Source organism: Ylistrum balloti, unplaced genomic scaffold (assembly GCF_031769215.1).
Source record: "Ylistrum balloti isolate Yb309-2 unplaced genomic scaffold, AGI_CSIRO_Ybal_v1 Utg370578, whole genome shotgun sequence".
NCBI lineage: Eukaryota > Metazoa > Mollusca > Bivalvia > Pectinida > Pectinidae > Ylistrum > Ylistrum balloti.
Genome location: NW_026782360.1, coordinates 117,282 through 143,462, shown reverse-complemented (window position 1 = coordinate 143,462; position 26,181 = coordinate 117,282). Strand labels below are relative to the sequence as shown.

Genomic DNA, 26,181 nt, shown 5'->3' with positions numbered 1-26,181 from the left:
ACTGAATTATACAGGGTTACAATGTAGGCGTACACCATGTCTGTCCCTCTTTATACCACATTCAATGATTTAGAAACTGCCATTCAGGTATGAAATATGATGTTTCATAATTTTATAGCCGGATAATCTCCAGTCATAGTTGCTTTGTGTGACATTGACAAACTACCATTCACAGACTTATACATAAATGTAATTTATTATAGAAATCAGTAGAGTATGTAATAATGTCTCGTATTTATCTCGATACTGGATATCAGTCGGTAACAAATGTTTCACGACACACCATCAGTGACAAATGTTTCACGACACACCATCAGTGACAAATATTTCACGACACTCCATCAATGACAAATATTTCACGACACTACATCAATGACAAACGTTTCACGACACACCATCAATTACAAACGTTTCACGACACAACATCAATGACAAATGTTTCACGACACACCATCAATGACAAACGTTTCAAAACAAGCCAAAGGAATGTCCCATTATGAACCAAAACGCAAGGGAAGACAACACAAACTGTCGAACAACACAAAGAAATAAATGTCGTAATTACACCAAAACACAAGGGAAAACAACACAGACAGACAGCCAACACTATAAAATGGCTACCATGACGACATCAATGCAGAGAGGTCGTTAGTCATGCAATCTAATACTTAGTCCTATCTGTCAGTAAGCATTCTATAAAAAGGTATCACCTTTCCAATGTTAGAGTTTAGATTACCGACACACGCTCGGTAAACAGAGCCAGGCTACTTTAAATGTGTCCTCGAGTAGGTGTAAAGTATAGTTTAAGTTGTTGTCTATATGGAAGTGAGCTTTTAAATGGAAGGAAATTCATACTGCCGTCATTATAAGGATTGAAATTTCAAACCAGAAAAAAACTGATAAAATGAAAAATAATGTTTTTATAAGAAAAAATAGATCAAATGAAATACACAAATAAGCGCAATACACTAGTCCTTTCATTTACTTTCTCATCTCATTTCCATTGTAACGATACTTTAATATTAGATTCTTTAGTCTAAGACTATTTATAGACATTGTAAATAATCGTTCATCTCGACTGTCCCTATCTTGCCAGTTATTTCATTAAAAGTATTAGTATATTCTGTAACGAAATCATTTTAACTTTGTTTTAAAAAAAGTTTTGTTTTATCGATCAAAGCGAATGTTTATTTATGCCTTCTGTTGATGGACTTATTTTTTCAGATAATAATGAATCCCATAGTTTTATAAATTAATAATTCATTGTGCTTATGTCAAAGGAAAGAACTGAAGAACATGAATGAATTAGATATTGAATAAATACGTTATCACTTTAACACGAAAATATAGCTACAGCACCTGTTTGATGTATTTAATTGATTAAGCTTTGCTAAAAGCTTGTGTAAATAACATTTTAATCAGATGCCAGTAGAAAATCAAATGTAACAATAAACACGGTGTAATTACTTCCACAATCACTTCCCTACACTACAACGTGGAGTATGGATCGCTGTATTATATGACACCCCTTTAGATACCCGAGCTAGTCGATAATCTGCTTGTTGGCTAGTTGGTGGGCTGTAATATCGATAATTGTTTGACGTTACAATGTTGATAAGGGCTTTCACACAAAACCAACAAAATAAGATTAAAGGATTATGTACCCTTTTACAATTTGATAATTGATACAATATCCGATATTTTTAGGCTGTTTCCTGTGTTTTCATCCGTGCGTAATGACTATTCCGCTCAAAACAGATTTAACACACTTGGAAAACGTTTCGCTCATGGTTGTGAAACAATAAAATATCAAACTAGTGAACTGGACAATTGTGTATAAGTAAACACAAGATCACATACTAGTACTGAGCACCGTGTGAGCTTATAAGAAGGATCTTGTATGATCGACATTTTATGAACAAGCCGCTATATCACTGATTATCCAATCTAGTGTTATCTGACAGAACTAGACAGAGATATGTAGTCACAGGTACGATGTGTGATACATGATTAATTCTGAGATCTGATTATATCATATCTATCCTAACCTCCATTAACCACTTTAAACAGCACTGACCGTTCTGGCTTTACTGTTTATCTCAAATCTGAGATAGATTTTGTGTCCACCTGGCACACTATCAGTAAAACAGAAAAAGAAACTTTCTCTCATATGATTGCTTACGTTTGAAAACATGCTTGTGTTATTGGAAAGAAAAAATGAGAGGTTGGTATTAAATATTAAATAAATAGCTTCACAGATATGACCATTTTCATGTCACGCATTTGTTTAACAGCCTTACGATATAGGTGTCAGTACTGGGATCTTGGGATGAACGATGTTTATATCTGACTACGGTATTCAAAGAGCACTTGACAGTAACGAGATATATCACAGATCAGATTGTTATATACCGCTGACGGTTTCTAGTAAAATCAATGCAACATGAAGTATAAAGACAAATAAAATTAAAACAAGCTGTAGAAACTTAAGATAATCACATCTTCAACAGACAATATATCGAGAATGTAACATAAACGTAGCAACAGGCCTTCGGAACAGACAATATTCCTCCCAAAATTGACGCGGAACTCCCAGTACCACAAGTGGCACCAGTCATCACACCAAAACAAAATGTGAAGCGGAAGTTAGATATTCCCAGTACCACAAGTGGCACCTGTCATCACACCAAAACAAAATGTGAAGCGGAAGTTAGATATTCCCAGTACCACAAGTGGCACCTGTCATCACACCAAAACAAAATGTGAAGCGGAAGTTAGATATTCCCAGTACCACAAGTGGCACCTGTCATCACACCAAAACAAAATGTGAAGCGGAAGTTAGATATTCCCAGTACCACAAGTGGCACCTGTCATCACACCAAAACAAAAGGTGAAGCGGAAGTTAGATATTCCCAGTACCACAAATGGCACCTGTCATCACACCAAAACAAAATGTGAAGCGGAAGTTAGATATTCCCAGTACCACAAATGGCACCTGTCATCACACTTTACCAAAACCAACATTGAAGCGAATCAAATATACTTCCAGTACTTGTCATCATATCAAACACCGGCAGTGTACAGTATATATTAACATACTACTAATGAAGTAAAAAATGATATATGTATGATTGCCACATGTATGTCAGTACACCTACCAACAGAATTGTCACTTAATTCCTTAATATCTTATAATTATTATGTAGTCATAGTAACAATAGAAGTATTTCTACTTAGTATGATAAATATATAACAAATATGTATACCGATAAATTCATAAACCGCGAACAAGCTGGATACAAAATAGAAACCTTAGTAAGTTCCTGTGTGTATTGATACAATAACATACTAGAAATAAAGCTATGTTTACAACACTCACCTTAATTAGCGTTGAGTATGGTAACTTCACAACGCCATGATACTACCAGTAAAACATCCACAGCTGCAGGGTACTGACTTTACCCCTAGTCAACACTAAAATCTCCAAACCAGTCTTGTTGACACTGTTTTCAATCAGAGCCGGAGAATCACATTTCTACTGAATACATTACGTTAAAGTACGTACAAAGAAGTGTCTAATGATCCATGCCGTTTAGTGGATCAAATTTCCAGTGTTATGTCGGTAAAACACACGGTATATATATATATATATATACCCTGAATAGCATGTATACACGTACCGAAGCACTCGTGTGTATACTTGTTGCTATGCTTTCTAATAAATGCTCAGACGTGAAATTCAATATTTTTTCTATCTCATTTAAAAACTATTTCTGTAATTACTCAAATTTAAATATCATATTTATTTATGAAAATACAATGCATGTTTTTGCATACACAAAGAAATCTGTGCTACGTACGAATGTGTGCTGTGACAAGTGTACAAACACATACCTAGATGTACCTGTACATGCGTTACCCATATACTGCTTCCAGGCACTAGGCACTAACGTGTTAGCATTGCCACAGAATGTCCGAGACGGTTTAAGTTAATCCTCACTATTTAACAGTAATCTGCGTAGTCTGATACTTAATCAACAAAGTGTTAACGAGTGTATCGAGTCTCTGAGGTATAGAAAGGTACCGAATCACAGTAAACAGGCGGGGAATGGGTATTAACTAAATATACACCAAAAAGTCTACACAAATGGAGATATCGACTTAATCATACAATAAATTTAACAGGAAAGGTTTACTCTGTAATTCAAATCACAAAAGCATTACAACTTTAAGTACAAGGGAGAACTGAAATATCATTTAAACTGATGTAATAGTTCTCGTTGTACTTTTTCTTTCAAAATGACATACCAACTACAAGGAGAAATCAATATGTACCGATTTAGACATATACATGGTTTACCGTACTTTACAACAGGCATTAATGTGAATTACACACTTATATACCAATAACGCAATCGAATTTAGAATAGGATACAGTAGATAGCAAGTAATAAGGAATCCTTCCAGGTCACGTCAGCGATGCTAAGGACCTAAGATAAAGAAAGGTAATCAACACACGGCGCACATTTCCAATGGAAATAAATGTTATATTAGTACAAGTAATGAGACAAGTATTGACCAAACGACAACTCAACAAGGAAAGACACAGAATGACCAAATTAAATATTTGAAAACTCTATAACAATATAGGAATTCAAGACACAGACAGACAGCACCCACACTGTAACACAAAACACAGACATAAGCCACAACGGAAGGCAAGACACAGACAGACAAGAGCCACAACGGAACAAAAGACACAAACAGACATAAGCCACAATGGAAGGCAAGACACAGACAGACATTATCCACAACGGAACACAAGACACAGACAGACATAAGCCACAACGGAAGGCAAGACACAGACAGACATTAGCCACAACGGAAGGCAAGACACAGACAGACATTAGCCACAACGGAAGGCAAGACACAGACAGACATAAGCCACAACGGAACACAAGATACAGACAGACATTAGCCACTACGGAACACAAGATACAGACAGACAATAGCCATAACGGAACACAAGACACAGACAGACAATAGCCACAACGAAGACAGGATACAGACAGACATAAGCCACAACGGAAGGCAAGATACAGACAGACATTAGCCACTACGGAACACAAGATACAGACAGACAATAGCCATAACGGAACACAAGACACAGACAGACAATAGCCACTACGGAACACAAGATACAGACAGACAATAGCCATAACGGAACACAAGATACAGACAGACAATAGCCATAACGGAACACAAGACACAGACAGACAATAGCCACTACGGAACACAAGATACAGACAGACAATAGCCACAACGGAACACAAGATACAGACAGACATAAGCCACAACGGAACACAAGATACAGACAGACATTAGCCACAACGGAACATAAGACATAGTCAGAACATATCCCTAGTCACTCCAGATCATAAAAGTTCTTTTTAAAATCTTGAACATGATTATTAGGTCTCCTCGCATGCGACGGTGCTTCAGGGTTGGTAAATTTAGTCTCTGCAGGCGCTCTGTATATGTCATGTTTTTAAAACCAGGTATCATCTTGGTAGCATGCCTCTGGACGTTTTCAATTAGATCAATATATTTGCTCACATAGTAATTCCATACACTGGAGGCATATTCTAAGTGCAATCTAATAAGTGATTTAAACAATCACAAAAACATCCAGACACGTAAAAGTTCTTCTGATAAGACCATCTATACTATTGGCTTTGTTAACATTTAACTGAATGTATGTCCTAAAATTTAGATCTTCATCCACGTTTACACCAAAATCTTTTTCACATCATACCTAAATAGTATGACGAAATGTCAATTATTTATATTACAGCACAACTTTAATTGATCTTTCATTTAAACAGTATACTATCCTAAAACAAAGTCAATTCAGCTGAGCATTTTAAACACTGATCATTTTTATAGGAAACTGTTTGGGTCCCTCATTCATATTTGAAAAAAGGTCCGTCATCTTATCTGATGCCTTCCTTGACCCGCCGCCTGTTTTTCTATCAACCATTTTGCCTTGAGTTAAATTTTCTACGTAGCATGATCTATCAGTGCCGATTTGTTTATCTTGGGCTCTAATTGTTTTCCATCCGATCTGGTAAATTCCTTGCCGTCTTGGATGTTCACAAAATCGAACCCTAAAGTGTCCATTAGTTTCTCCGATTCGATCTTGTATACATATTCGGCAACGCTTTATCCTTGGAATAAGCTAAGATGTATCGGATAGTCTTCTGGGGTTTCATGACTGTTCCAAAACCATGCTGTTTATGTTAACTCTTTTATGTAGAAAATTAATACTTGTGCTTTCATTTTATTTTTCTTCCTTGGTGATTTTTCTCTTCGCATGTATCTTCTTTCCTATACTGTATACTTTCATTGCTAGTACGATTCACACAGTTCATTCGTCTGATGAAGGTGACAGTTTCATTGAAACGTCACACATAATTTTTGACTGGTTGTGTTATAAGAAGTTGTATCAGATACCTACCAGCTTGAAGAGAGTGTTTTAATAAATACAAATTCTTGACATATGAACTAATTACGATACAAATCATGTAAACTACAGCACACTTCTAACCTTGAAATCACCTTGAAACACAGATGCTTCAATACGGTGTATGTTTGGGCGGATTAGTGGTGTTTTTTCGCATCTTCTACTTTATATCACTTGTAATTGACAAAGGAGAAACAGTTAATCGACCCCAATGTACTAGTCAAAATCTCTATAAAATCGCGGATAATTCTTTTCAATTAGTCTTATCTAAGATCACTTATAAGGACACCCAGTCATTGCAACGATTTATGACCATAATACAGAAAGACGTGGCAATATGAATGAGTCAGGGGAGATAACCGCTTGTACAGTAGTAGTTTCCCTGTCGTTTTTGTCTACAAACTTACCGCTCTTTTTAACTATTCAATTGCCTCCAAATGATTTTTTGCAAAGTTTTGTTGCAGCTGAAAGTGATTGTTAAGAACGTAACAAATCATCATAGCATTATTTATTAATTTTATGCAATATGTTTTAGTCTGTAGAACAGGTTTGGAACATCATCAAAACTCCAGTAGGGAGAATGAGGTTATATGATGGCCAGGTAACGTATCAAGCAATTAATCCAACTAAATGTTAAAAGACGTAATTTTGTATCAAGCTGTGTTTTAATAGAATTCTTCATCCCGTTTGGTGTTAGAGTGATCTCAAGTCGAGGGGAAAGATGAAGCCACAGGATTTTATAGAATTTGCTTATTTCTCGTATTTTGTCCTGCCCCTCCCGCCCCAGAGGTCGAGACGGACCGTTTACACAAATTAATTCCTTTTTACTTAAGAATGCTTTAGATCAAATTGGAACATGATTCAGCTTTCCTACAAAAGCAGAGCAATTTTTAACAATTTGGTCATTTCCCCTAATGACCCATCGTTTATACAAAATTGTATCTCCTTTACTCTGCATCGTTTGGGAAAGTTTGATCGGGGTCCAATAGTGGAAATAGAGCAAATTCTTTAAAATCATACTGCTCCTGTAGGGATGAAGCATCCTTGGGTGAAGGAACTCAATTTTGTATAAACGGCGAGTATTTGCCCCCCTGGGACTGAGCCCGATATGAAAAACAGAGAAAATTCTTTAAAATGATACTGCTCCTGTAGGGATGAAGCATCCTTGGGTGAAGGTACAGGAGGGGTACAATTGGGGAAATACAGCAGATTCATTCTAGTTGTTATTGTATAAATTGTGGGTCTCAGGCCCACTGGTACAGGAGGGGTACAATTGGGGAAATACAACAGATTAATTATAGTTGTTATTGTATAAATTGTGGGTCTCAGGCCCACTGGTACAGGAGGGGTACAATAGGGGAAATACAACAGATTAATTATAGTTGTTATTGTATAAATTGTGGGTCTCAGGCCCACTGGTACAGGAGGGGTACAATTGGGGAAATACAACAGATTAATTATAGTTGTTATTGTTCTCATTCAAGATATAATTGTTAAAAGAGGTGAGGATGGTTTACATTTTAACAGACAATTATCTGACTTTGTTGCAAGACAGGAGTTTCGCTACTGTTAAATATGTCATTTATATTTATGAGTTAGCATGTAAAAAATTGTGAAATTGTGTTCCATCTTTATTTATAAAATAATTCTGATAGTTTTTTCACTAATCACTGCAAACTTATAAAGTAAACAACATGTTTTGCTGAAATGATTTATTGATATTTAAATAATTTTATGAGTAAAATAAGTACAGCATCACATCAGACATAATAGAAACAGTGTCACTGACATGTGTTCAAACTACAAACACAAAAAGTACATATTTACATTTAATCCTGAGTGTATCTAAAACAAGTTGGCATAATCCATGGAAAAAATGGGTTTTTTTTCTACATTAAAATTTATCTTTGTCTGAAGTAAATGAAAAAATTCCACAATTTTTAAATTCCAAATGCCAAAAATGTCCAACTATATACTTTCAAAGTTCTCTTAAAGCAAATATTTCTGAATAATATTTCTTTATCAAGACGAACCTAATAGGATTAAATCATGAACAAATGTTTGTGGGGGTTGAAGTTTTTTCACTACCTCAGTCAATCGAAGGCAGCCATTTTGGATCAGGAATACATTAAACTATATCATTCCTTCTGAATCACGTGAAAATTCTCATAACCACTACATAATACTTATACTAGTGCAGCCTCTAAAGAAGGAAATGATAACACATATAAGGACAATATTTCTGATATAAGATCAGACTTTTGTAAAGTAAGCAGGAAACATTATCATACAGTCAAACCTCGTTATCTCAAACTCATACAACTCGAAGACCCTATTTAATTCGAAGTATTTCTTTGGTCCCATTTAGCTTTACACAAAACATTCAAACTCACTTAAATCCAATACTCAGTTATCTTGAAAGTTTCCCATGGTCCTGCCAAGTTCTAGATAACCAGGTTTGACTGTATATGTAATAAGCAAGTCTAAACACAGAATCTACAATTTGATGATGACCTTTGCCCCACAATTAAACAAAATGATAATGTAAACTGAAGTACAATCAGCATTTCCACTAAATGAAGTGGAATTCTTGTAGTTCAGTTCTCTTTATAAATATTTTCAACAAAGTACCTAACACATCTCTGTCAACCTGTTATAGTTCCCTTAACACCAGTACATGATGACACTATAATGTCTTGTCAATTAAAAATTTAACCTCTCTAATCAGTACGAGATATACAAATACATTTTTACTAACATTTCTTCCAATATTTGGTAAATACTTAAGATTTGTTGCCATTTGTCAGAAAACAAATTGTTTTCTCCTGGCATTACAAAGAAGTAGCCTATTATGGTTAAAATATCGTGTGACTAATGACCAAATATGGGAATAAATGTTATCACACCATGAAGTAAAATTCTAGCTTGTATAACCAGACAAATTTTGACCGATTATGGAATGACAATATAAATGGGTCACTGTAGGAATACAAACAATCCCTTATTATATAATAAATGTTACCATATGCATATTTAACAGTGATTTTATCTTGACCTATAACCCCTGACGAATATATCAACTTTAACCTATAATAAAGACTTGGTATGATACTTTGTATTGTACCCTAATGTTAAGTACCTGTAAAATTGTATAGTTTTATCTTACTTTAAGTGTCTGAAAAATTCTGTAAATAATATCATCAGAGTATTCATGTAAAAGTCGAAAAGTAATGATTATTATTAGTACATTTTCTGTATATGTCACAAGCACAGTTTATCCAGTCACAATGGGTTATATATCACCCAATCAAAGCAGTATGTTTCCTGACATCAAGGAACGTGTTGTTCTCGGGACAGAGAGACTATAATATCACAAATTATAAGGATGAAAGAAATAATAAATATCTAGATGTTTTACATATATGTCTAATAAAATCATCGAAATTTTAGGAAGATACTGAATTAAACAATAGTTAAGTTACAATTAATCTAATGCAGCCACAACCTACATCTCTTACCCAATACTATGGAATATATGTTACTGCAGTTCCTAGCATTCTCCTGATACAATATTCTGACAGCAGGTTTAATTTCCAATAATTACCTCCTTATTAATATCATAATTTCCAATAATTACCTCCTTATTAATATCATATAAGACAAAATAAGAATTCAATTTCTGATGATAAATGTATAGTTTAGCCCTTCTCCAAAATCAAATCTGCCTCTTTCTATTTGAGTTATCATTAAGAGTTACTTCCCTTAGTTTCAATTTTAAAGATTGATTACATATCTGTGTTAACTTTCAGCCATCTGACCTGGAGAAGTAGTCAAAACCTATTTTTGTTTGTTATGAAAATGAATTTTTATTTCTTTGTTGAACTTGCCTTCCTGTTCAAGAATGAAAAAATGACATAAAAACAGGGAGCAAATATATACATCAAAACAATAACTTGATAAAAATATTTAAACTTGACATTGGTCCCGTATTGTATGGTCAGTGTAATACAATTGAATGTTGTAATCAATCACAGCAATAACCAGACAATTCGTTTTGGACTTATGAAGAAGAGAACATACGGACATTTAACTGTATAATAACTGTTGATTACTAATGATAAATCTCGACCGTCTTGTTCCATAATAAAACAAGGATATATTAATCTCAAAGATAATTAAAGAATTTTGAGTTAAAAATATGGACGGCATCAATGATGAGAGGTAAGATTACAGTAGTATGTACGGTAAATAAATCTAAACCTAATAAAAAAACCAACATAGCAGTAACAATCATTATCAGGTGTGCATATACAATATATCTACATTCTCTATCCTCTTATCAAAATTCCTACATAGGGATTATTGATTGCTTTACATCAGAAAACACAACAAAAACCAATTATAAGTTGTATTGAAAGGGTCATAAAACCAAAAATTGATGGTTATTACGAGTCATGATATTGTAAAAGGAGCAGTTCAGTGTGGCCTGTACATATTGTTAAGTACGGTCTCCGTCACTCAGCTGATGGAGCATGCTTCCTTCACTCAGTTGACACAGCAGGTCGATTATCAAGCCCTTGATCCGGTTTTGAGTTCTGGGTGGAGCACTCGACAGGAATGTGTGTTTTCCCTGTTCCTTCACATTTTTTTACATGTGAAAAAACTCAATGTGACATTCAGATAAGAATATATGAATTATTCAAAATTCAAAGGTTTGTTACAACAAGTAATTTGGTTGGTTTGAATCGTAAAAAAAATTGACCAAACAGCAGACAGGTTATAAAACTTTGTAATGATATGTGATTACCTATATATCTTGCATAAGTTGTAGATTTTTCAGAAAGTTGTCTCTAAGGTGAATATAGATATGTGTAGTGAAATCCTTGGATTATGACAATGTGACATCACACAAATATATATAGAAGTTATTATGTACATATTAAATATTTACAAATACTTCAAGGCACTTCAATTATTTACACTACCCAAACCAATGAATACTTTTCTCCATTCTACAAGAATTCAGTCAGCCATTTTACAGTGCAGGAATACTCTCAAGACAAGTTTTATACAGCAACAATCCAACATAATATAAACCATATTCACAGACACATATAATAAAAAATATTCCTATCAATAACACATAAAAACATACATTGTAGCACAAAAATAAAACATCTGAAAACTCGAAAAAGATACCATATTCTGTAAAGTGAAATCATCATACACAAACCACTACACTGGTGTGGTCCCTTGTTTCGGCATTCACAACTTCAAAAATTAAACTCTATTAGTGAAGAATTTTATATCTACCATAGCTTAAAGCTAGTGCTGTAATAAGAAAGAGTATTGATCCCAGGTTCCTAGTAATACTCAAATTCGAAGCCGAGGAATAAAATCTAACCCTTTTGAAAAATCAAAAGGAATTGAAAAACAAGTTCATATATATATACTATGTGTGTATTGACAGTCATTAAAAATTTAATTTTCTGTAAAACTTTATAACAGTAACAATCAAAAGTACTAATGACGGACATAACAAAACATTGGAACACAAAATAAATCTATTGTTGTATCTTTACTTTTTATTCTCTTTAATTTTCTATAGTGAATAAATTCTAATATACCAGATTTTGCCCTGAACAATGTTTACCGATCAACATCTTAATGTTGACTGCTTACATCACAGCTGATTACCATTCCTTCCTGGTCATTACTCGACCATTTCTGCCATTATCCTTAATATCTGTCTATAATGATTCGTTTTCTTAAATATCAACAGTAGAAGGTATCACAAGCCATTTGTTGACTGGATTTTTAGTCAACATGTGTTATGTTCATCCCTTCCGCCTCAGGCAGCAGTTTAGTCCTCTAGTTAAACATAACTCATGTTGACCTCAAACCCAGTCAACAAATGTATATTGTTGCCTAGCTGTAACATAACTTATCAACACTAATTCTGATACTACAGAACATCAAATATCTACAGAAAAAAGGGGTAATTATTGACAACAATAACAAGTTTGGACCGACTGTCATTAACTGTAGTGAATACTTCAATAAACAAACCTTATACACCATTGTGATAGTGTAACAATCCAATCAACATCAACATAAGAAGGAAAATTATACCCCAGCTCTTTACCCAAATTATACCCCAGCTCTTATCTCAGATTATACCCCAGCTTTTAACTCAAATCATACCCCAGCTTTTAACTCAAATCATACCCCAGCTCTTAACTCAAATCATACCCCAGCTCTTAACTCAAATTCTACCCCAGCTCTTTGCTCAAATTATACCTCAGCTCTTATCTCATACTATACCCCAGCTCTTTACCCAAATTATACCCCAGCTTTTAACTCAAATCATACCCCAGCTTTTAACTCAAATCATACCCCAGCTCTTAACTCAAATTCTACCCCAGCTCTTAACTCAAATTCTACCCCAGCTCTTTGCTCAAATTATACCTCAGCTCTTATCTCATACTATACCCCAGCTCTTTACCCAAATTATACCCCAGCTTTTAACTCAAATCATACCCCAGCTTTTAACTCAAATCATACCCCAGCTCTTAACTCAAATTCTACCCCAGCTCTTAACTCAAATTCTACCCCAGCTCTTTGCTCAAATTATACCTCAGCTCTTATCTCATACTATACCCCAGCTCTTTACCCAAATCATACCCCAGCTTTTAACTCAAATTATACCCCAGCTTTTAACTCAAATTATACCCCAGCTTTTAACTCAAATTATACCTCAGCTCTTAACTCATACTATACCCAAGCTCATAACTCAAATTATACCTCAGCTCGTAACTCAAATTATACCTCAGCTGTTAACTCAAATTATACCCCAGCTCGTAACTCTAGAGTTATCATCATCAACATTTTTGGAGAACAAACATGTATGTATGAAGGCTAGTCATTATATGCACACACCCAGTCTTCGACCCAATATTTCAGACGCAATAATATAATTTAAAGTAAGGTAATCAGAGGCCTCAAACCTGTGACCTAGTGTTGGAGGGCTACTGATAAAAATGGTCAAATGCCTTCCCACTTGGCCACCATGGCCTTTCCAAACCTTAAACTATGTCTATTTCTGCATTTCAATTCATAAATTGAAGAAGCTGTTTTTGTTCTATTAGTTTTTTTTGTTTTTTTGTTTTTTTTTTTTCAAAATTGCTTTCATTTAATCACACTTGTCATTACATTACATTCAATATCTGCAAGTTTGCCTGTTACAAAAAGATGATCCATCAAAAATACTTCATACATTTAGACTAATGATGATTGAAATCTGAAGAGGTTTATAATTTTCTGCAATTTACTTCATAGAATTTACACAATGAATAATATACTAGCATTATTGACAAAAACCCACTACCTAAGGTAATATGTGACATAAACAACTGATATATGTAGCAAGATTAATGTATTTTAAGATATTTTCCTCAAGTCCTTAGCCCTGGCAAGAGTATGCAGTGATGAGATTAACTACAGCCTTATTTATACCTACTGATTAAGTAAACTATCAAACTTATTACATGTGTCATATTCATCCTATGGTAAGCCAAGAGGGCCAACACAAAATCAAAGTTGGGTGTCTGCAGGACATTAACATATTATATGTTAGCATTTTTACAGAATACACAATGTATATGGTGTGCTTAATAGCAGAAATGAACCTATTCTCTGACAAACATGATAACAAGAGATCCCACTGGGTTCTTGGTATCAACAAATGTTGAAAACTTAATAATATTTTTGCTTGTTCTCTAAATAATATAAAAATTGAAAAAAATCCTTTTTCAGAAATAGCAAAAATCACCTTTAACAGTCAAATCCAAGCTCATCCCCCGGTGACCACTCTTTATCTTTTCTTTTTTTATATCAGTGGCACAACTAGGGGGTAAAGGTATCTGTAGTTGAAAAATTGTAAAAGATTCTCGGGTACTTTCACAGTCAAAACGCAAAATGGCCTTAAGGGTCATCTGACTATAAATACTTATATAGGAAAGAGACCAAATAGGCCTAAAATAAATTGCTCAAGTACTCTACAGCTTACATAGAAGACATTGGTTGATTCATAAAGACATATTCTGCAACTTGAAATCATATTCTTTATACATGCACTACACAAATGACATTACTATGGGCATATTACTTGTTGAAAAAGCATGCTACAGGCCAAACATCAAGACCCTTGGCTTTTTGGTTATTGAGAAGAAGTTGCTTACACATTTAACTCCTGTCACTTTGACAAGGTGATCAAAATTGGCAGCCCTTCATTTAAACATGCTACAGGCCCAATATCAGCATCCTTGGCCTTTTGGTTATGGAGAAGAAGTCATTTAAATATTTCAACACATTTGACCCCTGTCACCTTGACAAAGTGAACCAAAATTGGTAGCCCTACATCCTAGCATGCTACAGGCCCAATATCAGCATCCTGGGCCTTTTGGTTATTGAGAAGAAGTCATTTGAATTTGAAATTTACACATGGTGCACAATGGTTAAGGACAGACAAGACACGATTGCTATAGGTCATCCTGACCCTTCAGGTCAGATGACCTAACAAAACAAATTTGGATCAAGACAAATCAACAATATCAAGAAATAATGATAATCAACTTTCATAAATCAAGGTTGCCTCTCAGCCATTTTGTTTTTGTGATCAGTCCCAAAATCAAAATGGCACAACTAGGAATCAAGAGGACCCTACATATTTAATACATTTAATACTGTACTGTACACTCTAGTAAGCATTTACTTCATTTGTCTGCTGTATATCATTGAAGCCTCTCTCCCTAGTTGTTCTAAATTCACTTACATTTACCTAATAACATTAACTTTGTGAACTATAAGTTTAAACAAATCTTCAAAACAACATCTGGTTAAGATTATGGCACAATAACATGATTTGATTAATCAGTACAACTGAAAAACATATAAACATTATCAAAAATGCTTTGTACAAATGATAACAATCAAATCTTAATAAATAAAAATATCTAAACTTTAGAAAAATGGTGTCAGTATCTCCGTGGACTGTTCCCTCTTAGTCGCGAGGATGATAAAGATGAGCAGCGAGAAGAGCCAATGTCCATTGGCAGGCTCTGTGATCCATCAACATATGCCCCACTGTTGTATTCCCTGTAGCCTGCACTCCGATCACTCCCCATATACCTTGCACTACTGTCTGTTCGCAGTGTTGTGGCCTTGACTGGTACGTTCTTCCCCGATTTCAGACTTGTTTGTTTTGGTCTGGCTCCACTAGATGTATTTACTAGAGTTTGTTTAAACTGTGGAGGAGCTCTTTGTAAACCTGACATACGAGAACTTGAACTCCCATGAGAAGCCATTATCTGTTCACTGACTTTCTTTTTTGTTACACTGCCTGACCTTGGCCTATTTTCTGAGGAATCACTGACCTTTGACCTTGCACTTGAGCTCCTTGATGAATCATATTTCCCACTGGATGTAAACTGGTCTCGTGATTTCACTGAGGACTTTTCTTCACTTCTGCCTCTTACAGAAGCTTTATCTCTAAGGGACTGGCGTGAACTTGATTCTGTAACTTTTTCACTGATATGAGAGTTACTTGCTCCTATCAAACTTCGACTACTTGTAGATCCAGAATTAGAGAGACCAGAAGATTTTCGGTCCGTCCTCTGCAAAGAACTTGATCTTCGTGCAGGAACCCGCTTTGCTTCTGTACTGCTCTTTGCACCAATGATATCATCATCCCTAGATGTCAACCTCGGACTGGGTCTTAATGTTTTTGTGTTTCGGATCGCCCCACCATGAGTCTTTGAGAGAGTTCCATAACGGTCAAGAGAGCGTGCTATTGCATTGTCCAGACCATTTTCCAACAAGGATTTAATAAGTGCAATGGAAGTGACCACTCCTTCAAGGTCATTATTGACCAGATGTACCTCTCTTAAGTGACAATTTTCCTCATTTTCACTGTGAAACATCAGCAGGCCATCCATAAAACTCTGAATGGACACGTCGAGAGGGCAACCAAATATCCCTGTAATGTATACGCATTTATATCAAACAAAATCTTCTTCATTATCCTAGACATTAAACCCCCCATCCTCTGTACCTGTAATGTTATATCCCCCCATCCTCTGTACCCTGTAATGTTATATCCCCCATCCTCTGTCCCCTGTAATGTTATATCCCCCCATCCTCTGTACCCTGTAATGTTATATCCCCCCATCCTCTGTACCCTGTAATGTTATATCCCCCCATCCTCTGTACCCTGTAATGTTATATCCCCCATCCTCTGTACCCTGTAATGTTATATCCCCCCATCCTCTGTACCCTGTAATGTTATATCCCCCCATCCTCTGTCCACTGTAATGTTATATACCCCATCCAATATCCACTGTAATGTTATATCCCCCATCCTCTGTCCCCTGTAATGTTATATCCCCAATCCTCTGTCCCCTGTAATGTTATATATCCCACCATCCTCTGTACCCTGTAATGTTATATCCCCCATCCTCTGTATGTAATGTTATATCCCCCATCCTCTACCCTGTAATGTTATCCCCCCTCTGTATCCTCTGTACCCTGTAATGTTATATCCCCCCATCGTCTGTACCCTGTAATGTTATATCCCCCATCCTCTATCCCCTTTAATGTTATATCCCAAATCCTCTGTCCCCTGTAATGTTATATCCCCCCATCGTCTGTCCCCTGTAATGTTATATCCCCAATCCTCTGTCCCCTGTAATGTTATATATCCCACCATCCTCTGTCCCCTGTAATGTTATATATCCCACCATCCTCTGTACCCTGTAATGTTATATATCCCCCCCATCCTCTGTACCCTGTAATGTTATATCCCCCATCCTCTATCCCTTGTAATCTCCTAACATGTTTTAAACACAGTAATCCAGTTACATTTTCCTGTAATGTCAAACATTGCTATGGATTCATTTTTACCAGTACTTATTTGTGTGTACCATTATTTCGGTGTTAGCCTGTTAAGCCTCATTTCCCTTGCACAACAACTGGATATTGATAGCAGAATAAAACAATGTATAACTGTAAGACATTATAATCTTTAAAATCATGGTAAACCTACGTAAGTTATGTGTACCTGACTCGTTAATCATGCCTCTGCTTCTGCTTTGGGAAAAGATGGGGATGCAATATTACTGGCATCACTAAACTACCATATATATATATATAAATGCAATATTCAGTTAATCAACCATTTGCCTCCCATATAGCCAGCCATCACCTAATACATCAGTATATTGGTTCAAATTATCATTTCATTCCTAAATGAATTTTCTGCTTCTTAACACATTTCAAGAAAACCAGTTTTAACAACAGATGATAATGATATAACAAAAATACCCCAAAATCATATATTCATTGTTTTCCATTTATATCTATCAGGTAAAAATCCTACTTAATTGAGAAAAGTCTGTTCCTTAAAATCACACAACTAATTAACAGAGTAACATACCTGCACTGATACAGGGTAATGATATAGAATCAAGCCAGATCTTCTCTGCATATCGGAAGCAATTCAGGTATGTAAGGAGTAGCTCAAATGTACATCTCCCCTTGATAGCCTCAATCCAGATGGGTCCCACAGCATGTAGTATGTAGTCCACCTCACGGTGAAGTTTCCCACCTGCCTGAGTGTGTACAACTGTTGCTGTCTCCAGCGGTCCATATTTCTTTTTCAATTCCTCACATTCTTGTTGCATGCCTGGACCTGCTGCCTTTGCGATTGCACCAGCTATGCCAGCACCATGAGCAAGGTAGCCATTTGCAGCATTGACAATGCCGGAGGTTCTCACCTCAGTAATATTACCCCTGGCAATCACTACCTTTATACTTCCTACATAAAACTCATGGGAGTCCATAACAGGATAGTCCTCAATAGCACCATTTAACTTCAGTGAGGCAGAAATTGCTTTCTCTAAGTCCAAGTCTTGAGTGGAAGCTGAGACACCGTATGACTTTTCATCTGCTTCGGTTGCTCTTGACCTTGACAAATCTGATGCCATACCATTATAAACCCCATAATGAGATGTCCCCACCGGAAGGCTACTGTACCTTTTATCAACTGACCCAGAATATTTGGTCATTTGGTCACTCGTATCCCTGCTTTTTGTCCCATTGACAGCACTATGATCATGAGTCTGTTTTACTCGGGTGTTCTCCCCTGTGCTGTGAACTTTTAGAACTTGAGTCTCGGAGTTGTTACTTCCTCTACGCACAGAAAATCCTTCTGATGAATTCCTTGAGATAGAATCTAAATTTTCTGTAATACTGTTTTGAGATGAAAAATGCTTGAACGTGTCATTTTGGTCTTGTAGCCTGTGCTTTTGGAAAGAACTTACACTCACCACTTCCGTTTCTGAGTCATCAGAATTCATTTGAACGTCATCGAGCAGTGACCTTGACTGGTGTTTTGTCACTGTGTAAGTTTTACTTCCTCGACCACCCACCTCCTGACCTGTATTTCTGGTGTTACTTTGCTGGCTTGGATGTAAAACTTCTACCTAAAATTGAAAACATCTTGGTTTAAAAAACTGAAAAATACAAAAGCTATCAATTAGAATACCTCCAAGAAAGGACAAAATAACAAGGTTAATCTATATAGGTATCAAATCTATTTCTGCTGATAATGATAAGCTATATAAAAGTGTTCAAATTCTCCACATGACAAAAATTCATGTCACCTCATCGCTATGAGTTGGATTTCTTCAATGATTTTTATCAATAATTTTTGTTGGTATCTTCCCAGATAGGTTGAGCATCACAAAGATGTTTATAATATTTACAGCTGAATGTAAGTTTACTACAACACCATGGTATAGAACCAGAACAAGATACCAATGTGAGTAAATCGAAGAAACTTCTAACTTACAATAATAACTGAGCAACTGTACCAAGTGGTAAACTATAGAATTGAAATAACATTTAATTGAAAGGTAAACTTCAGGATTTGATACAGATTGAAATGAATCATTTGAAATGTTTGGGTTTTTTTTTTATGTAATTCTGGAAATCGTGTACAGAGCAAGAGGCCTAACAGACCTGTATCACTCATTTTCTAGTTGTGTCACATTTTTGACTTCAGAGTGATCAACAGGTCAAGTTATTCTATACATTATGGGTCTTTGTTTCAATATCTTATAAACCTTTAAACATTTACTTCATGCATCCCTGAAGACTATTTACCATCTTCCCATCAGATGCTAAATACAGAGCTTGTTCAATTAGTTATTCCGAAGATGATGTTCAACACATTCAACTCCTTGAAAGTTCGCTACTCCCAGAAATTCTTTCAGGCACATTAAACACTACACTTAGCATATTCTTATGAAATATCACTGATCTTGCCACTCAACTTAAGTCAATTTAGTTTAAAATCCAAGTGCCAAGGGCACTTAAACATGTTGAATTGAAATGAAAGAATTGAGGGAAAAGAAAATCAATATAGAAAAGAAGAAAATATCTTGAAAGAATTTTAACCATGGTCAAAATACCCTTTATTCCATCTTATTGAGATGAAGAGTATCAATCTAAAGCCTTACTGTGGCTCTTACAAAGGTAATTTTGTTTGGCCAAATTTTGAATTCAGAGTGTAATTTTGAGTTTAAAAAATAAGTAGATATAATCATGACAATTTAAAACTGTTCTAAACTTAACATAATAGAAAGCCATAATTTCTCAATTTCAAATGTTATCACTGAAGTTTACACCCATTTATTGTAAGTATATATAACAGTAATGTTTGTTAACCAAGTTATTATTGTTTTTTATGAAAATCCCTGAATTTTCTGAACATTTTTATTAACTTTATTCTAATTTCCTGCTCCCTGATTACAAAACCAAGATGGTGGTTAGTTCTTCAAAAACTGACGGCTATGATGTATACAGCAGTGAGACTTTTTCTTCAAGTAAGTATATGAGGACTAATTCAATAACCAGTGTTTGTTTTTGAAGAGACGGACTCTGATTATAATGATAAATCATAGGCTTATCAGAAATACTTCTTGTCTGTAAATTAATTCCGGCTCTCACCTTTGGGAACAGATGGTCATAGGTTGATCCTTGCAGCGAGGAATAATTTTCAGAATAATCATGGGTTATAGATGTATCTGAAGGTGATGCTGAATGTCGATGTTCTGAAAAGGAGGCCAGTCTGGTGCCTCTGTCAGACCTGTAACTAGAATTACCTTCCTTGACAGCATCTGAACGAGAGTGTTCTTCTTTACTTTTTTCTGATTTATAACTAGAATGTTTTCCATCGTCAGTCTTTGAAGAGTTACCTCTTTTGTCACCTACTTTCTGTTGGTGGTATTTATGTGATGTGTACATTTCTTCGCTGTCACCTTGTTGGTGATGAGTATTTGATGATGACGATGATCTACTTGGCCACATTCTTCTGACTTCCTGTGCGATTTCATCCTCAAATGGTGTTGTGGATATCATACTGTCTGTAACATTCATGTCATCAACACTTAACTGTGAGTCTTGCATTTTTCTTCCAGAAGAATGTGGAACTGAACTTCTTTTATGGATTGTTTCTAGATCAGAATCATCACTGTCATCTTCCAGATCAGTAGATTTCCCCTGTGGACGATAGCGTGGCCGTGGCTTGTCGTCGCCATTTTCTGTGGAAAGCTGTTGTTGAAGGCGATAATGGATCTTCTCCTGACGTCCCATTGCCACGTGTATGATCTGCCATGACCTCTCAATTTGGTACCAGTTTCCCTTCAATGTATAACTGTTGTCTTTGGCATAGGAACAGATCTCGACATCTGCTAAGAACTGAAGTTCATTGGAAATGTCAGTTCCAAGGACAATGGAGGCAATATCTGGCTCTAACTTGGCTTCAATTGTTGTAAAAACCTGACAATATGAAAATCAGGCATGGATTAAATAATGAGATGTATAGAAGACATGAATGTCCCTACTCCTAAGCATATAGGTATAATATTTCATAGATTTACAGAACTTGTTGATCTTTAAGCCTTTAACCATGACCAATGACTGCCTTAAAACAATAGGGTACAAATACTTTGGAGAAAATATGAACAAGATGCACATAGGGTCTGTATCACTCACCTTGTGGCCTTGCTAAACAAATGGAAAAGGTTTCTAAAGATTTATAATCATTTCCCCATGAGGCCCCACCCATTCACCCCCAAGTTGTTTCTAAAAAAAGCCTGTTTTGCTTAAGGATGCTTCAGACCAAATATTTCAGGGGTTTCAGATACTGTACATCCTCTAGGAAGACCAATGTTTACATCAAATTTTATTATCCTGTTTAACCATCCTTGTTTAAATGAAAATAAAATTCCAACAAAGGCACTAGCTCCCTAATTAAGAGGTTGCAAGCCCTAACTTTGATACACTGCACATCCTCTTAGTATGACTATTATATACACCAGGTTTTATTTTCCTATTTTCCCTAATTTGAATGAAAGCAAAGTTATGCTCTGGACACAAAAGGTTTAACAAGGGGTCATAACATTGATTAAAAGGTTGTGGTCACTGAATTTTGTATACTGCACATAGTCTTGGTATGATCAATGTATACACTAAGTGTCATTATCCTAGTTTAATTGGAAGCAAAGCAAACACAAGATTTTAACAAAGGGTAATAACTCTGTAACTGAGGGGTTGCGGGACCTGAATTTGGCACATTGCACATCGCCTTATATATAATCAGTATGACGAAGTTTTAATCCTTGCTTAAATATAGGCAGAGTTATGCTCCAGACATAAACAGACTAAAGGCAGTTAGAGGGAACAAGCCTTGACTATCTGCTCCCCCAAAACTATTCAGGTGGTATGAAAAAGGATTGCAAGAATTTATTCTATTTTCCCTATAGGACTTCACTCCTCACGACCCAGGAGGCTGAGAACCCAATCTGATTAAAATAAAAGTCATCATTATACACTGTGTTATGAAGATATGAATCTACCATGGTACATAAAATCATTAGTGTATAATAACCATGGACACTTCTCATCAATGGTAAAGTCCAAATTGTGAAATCCCAATTTAGTGACTATAGAGTTAAAATCATTATTGTACACTTACCATAGGAGGTAGGCGTGTCAACTTAATGTTTGTACCATTCAACATGTGCTTTGAAATAGACAGGATCCTATGTACAACTGAAATAAAAAAAGAATAACATTTTCTAATAATGCAATGCCAAATATTGCTAACATATAGAATCTAGGTCTGGAACTGATAAAATAGTGACTTGGAGACAAACGAGTGGTTTTAAGTGATTCACAACAAACTATGGGCCTAGAAAATCATCTGACTACAGAGGGAATGATTACAACTTTAGTATTCACAGCACTTTAAGAAAATCAACAAGGAAAAACAACAATCAATGGAACATATTATGGAACAATTCTTAGGCAGTGTTAGGCAGAAAACATTAAACTCATGCACCCCAGAAAACTCAGTAAAGGTGTGTTGTTCCACCAAGACAATGCCCTTGTTCACAAGTCTATCATTGACATGACTGCCATTAATGATTGTGGCTTTGAATTGTCTGAGCACCACCTTATTCACCTGATCTAACTCCATCAGACTTTCATCTATATTCAAAATTGAAACAGACCATTTCTGGTATTCACTTTCAGTTCAGATTGGTTCATCGTACACACCACACTTGATCACTTACGATTAATTACCAGTTTCATTATTCTATTAAAGGTTGGCTTCTTAATTAGTGTCACCATCCTGTAGCAGTGACTTACCTGTACGTTAAAAAAGAAGCACGTTTACACAAAACATGAAAACATTTAGCTTGGTTGCGTGCATTTTCAGGAATGATAAAAACGAAACCATCAAACCAGTACTAATGGTTTGACGTAATCTGATCATCACAATTCCAAAAGAAACTAATTTTGAGCTTGTTAAGTAAAGGACTGTGATCGAGCACTTTGTCATATTTACCTGGTAGTGTTTGGACAATGAAGTGCTGAAAGTATTTTTCAATGATAAAGTCTATATCTGTGCATGGTTTGTTAAGTCTAGTGCTTGTACAATGTTTTCTGTAACAGGTAAAAACTTTCTAGTGCTGTGTTTTTCATGTTTCTTTATTCATAATTCAGTCATATTGATATGATCTGTGGCTTCATGTATCGTTTCTTGTAGCATTTCAAATTTACATTTCATGTCATTCAATAAAATATATGATGTATATGTGCTTGTTCATTTGATGATTTACAGCCATTTCAAATATCAGATTAAACAACGCTGTTTGCGTGCTATTGTAGCCCTACTTCCTTCAGGAAACTGATATCCTCAGCCTTATTAATACATTGTGTTTGAGTCTACATACGCAAGTCAAGATATTTTCCATGATCTTTTGAATTTTGAGGTAATGAGTTTCAACTGTATGTTGAATTTCTATTTGTTATTTTTAATTGTTTCGTACAAAGTATTGAAATGGAGAATTTCTACTAGAGTACTAGCTTGATGCCTGTACAAAGTTTTGAGTAATGTGTAATTATCTTGAATGGTTTAAGAGAACAGGTCTGAAAAAAATGAACTTTGTGATTTGGCCTATATGTTTCCATGGTAACAGAAAAAGTATCTAAATGGAGATCTTCCTAATAGCAAAAGATATTACTAGCTAAATAAGTGTAAAAAGTTTTGAAAATCTGAAATTTGTGATGAAGGTTATCAATTTCCATGGTACCTGTTATATACAGAAAAATTTGTGGAGTTAAGTGGAATGGTTTCCAAGTTGTAGCTCAAAAAGGAAAGTTAGCATTGATTTTTTGACTATGTTTCCATGCTAAGAGAAAAAATATTTTTTAAAAATGAAATATTGTCAATAGCAAAATGCACAACTAGGTCACTAACTTAATATATACTGAAAGTTTTGTGAAGTTGAGTTTAACGGTTTTAAAGTTATAGCCTGGAAAACCAATCAGATGGACATATGACAGATGCACACACACACACACTCACACCCTCACACATACACACACACACACCATCACACACACACACACACACACACACACACACACACACACACACACACACACACACACACACAGACGGAGCCCAAATTAATATCCCCTGTTAAGCACAAACATTATTCTGGAAGCATAAACATCTATTGCTTCATCGACAATAACAATATGTAAATCTTGATCAATCCAAGTAAGTAATTTCATGTGCCCAAATGAGAACACAATAAACAACAACAGACCCACATGACATACTAATGAGTGTCTGAATTCATATCCCGCAAGGAAGTAAAATATTTAGAAAAGAAGACATCTTGCATGAAAATCATGATATTAAGAACAAGTCTTTAAATACCAAATCAACTTTATCAAGTAAATAGCATAGGCTGGAGATTCCCAAATCTTAAAATACATTCAGAACATGCCTGCTGTATTTCAAGATTGTCCTATTCAAAACAATAAAAAGAATATATAACTCAGAATAAATATAATTTGGTTTTAATTTGGAACATTTGAAGCATAAAATATTGAGAAAGGTGACATGTTTTCCAAAAAATATGTACATCTGCAATATTTCTTATCCATTTTATGTGGTTTTCATTGTCTTTTATATCACTGGGTAATAACATAAACTAACTAAACCCAAACATACTTACTCTCATTGTCCTTAAATAAAATGACGGCGTCATTTTCCAACAAGGGGAAGTAAATCTTGCGGATATCCCCACCGCCATTCTTTGGATTTCTGAAGTACATCATCAGAGCCTTCTCATCTGTCAGATGCTTATCAAGCCCCTTTACCCGAATCCCTGACTGCCCATCCATCTTGACTTTTGATTATTTCACAGAGGCTAGGTTAATGCTTTTATGATCACATAACCTGAGAGAAATACAACAGAGACATGTATCTGATCATACTAACATAGATCATTTCACCTGGTATGGTAGGATATTGCAAATCTTACAACTGATCAATGTAGCAAAACTAGGGAGCATCATATTGAAGTTAATACATTACTACAACAATACAACTCTAGTGTATTGTTTAAAAAGGATGCTAAATATGACACTAACTTACTGCCTGCACAGTGTGTAATAACAGAAGCCTATATACATGTATAACCTTGTCCATTGAAATAAAGAATACAACAAAAGCTTACAGTCCCTAAACTATGTAGAATATAACAGAGGGTTTCTACATCTAAAAGAGGAAGCATATGACAGGAGCTTCCTGTCCCTAAAGGATGTAGAATATGACAGGAGCTTCCTGTGGAACACGACAGCAGCTTAACTGTCCCAAAAGGATGTTAGAACATGTCAGCTTATTGTTCCTTAAGGATGCAGAATATGTTGGGAACCTATAGCTGCTGCCCCTAAAGGATGCAAAATATGACAGCAGTTAACTGTTCCTAAATTTAAGGAAGCAAAATTTGACAGGATTTTTTCTTCCTAAATGATGTATAAAATGACAACCGCTTTCAATTTTTGTTGTCCCTAAAGGAAGCAGAAATAAATGCAGTGAGTTGCTGTGTCTAGTAAGGAGTATTAAATATGGTTTCTGTCATTCAGATGCCAGACCATGTATCATTGGCTCAGTTGAAGACCGAACTAAATTCATGTCAAGGCACCTGTCAGAAATGTCTTTTCCCCTGTTCTAT

At 35.4% G+C, this 26,181-nt stretch overlaps 1 protein-coding gene across 1 annotated transcript; it reads right to left on the bottom strand.

Moving 5' to 3' along the window:
• Positions 1 to 15,558: 15,558 nt before the first annotated feature.
• Positions 15,559 to 25,348, bottom strand: LOC132556574 (uncharacterized). The gene is made up of 5 exons (XM_060220987.1): positions 25,180 to 25,348; positions 22,620 to 22,696; positions 20,591 to 21,421; positions 18,015 to 19,062; positions 15,559 to 16,559 (listed from the first exon to the last, which is right to left on the bottom strand). The coding sequence occupies exons 1-5, from the start codon at positions 25,346 to 25,348 to the stop codon at positions 15,559 to 15,561; spliced, it is 3,126 nt and encodes a 1,041-aa protein (XP_060076970.1).
• Between the last annotated feature and the right edge of the window lie 833 nt (positions 25,349 to 26,181).

Excerpts from the sequence above, each read along its gene's own strand:
- LOC132556574 (XM_060220987.1), bottom strand. The coding sequence starts at position 25,348 with ATGGATGGGCAGTCAGGGATTCGGGTAAAGGGGCTTGATAAGCATCTG. Across the intron at positions 19,063-20,590 it reads ATGACCATCTGTTCCCAAAG|GTAGAAGTTTTACATCCAAG; the intron begins GTGAGAGCCGGA and ends TTTCAATTTTAG. Across the intron at positions 16,560-18,014 it reads ATTACCCTGTATCAGTGCAG|GGATATTTGGTTGCCCTCTC; the intron begins GTATGTTACTCT and ends TATACATTACAG.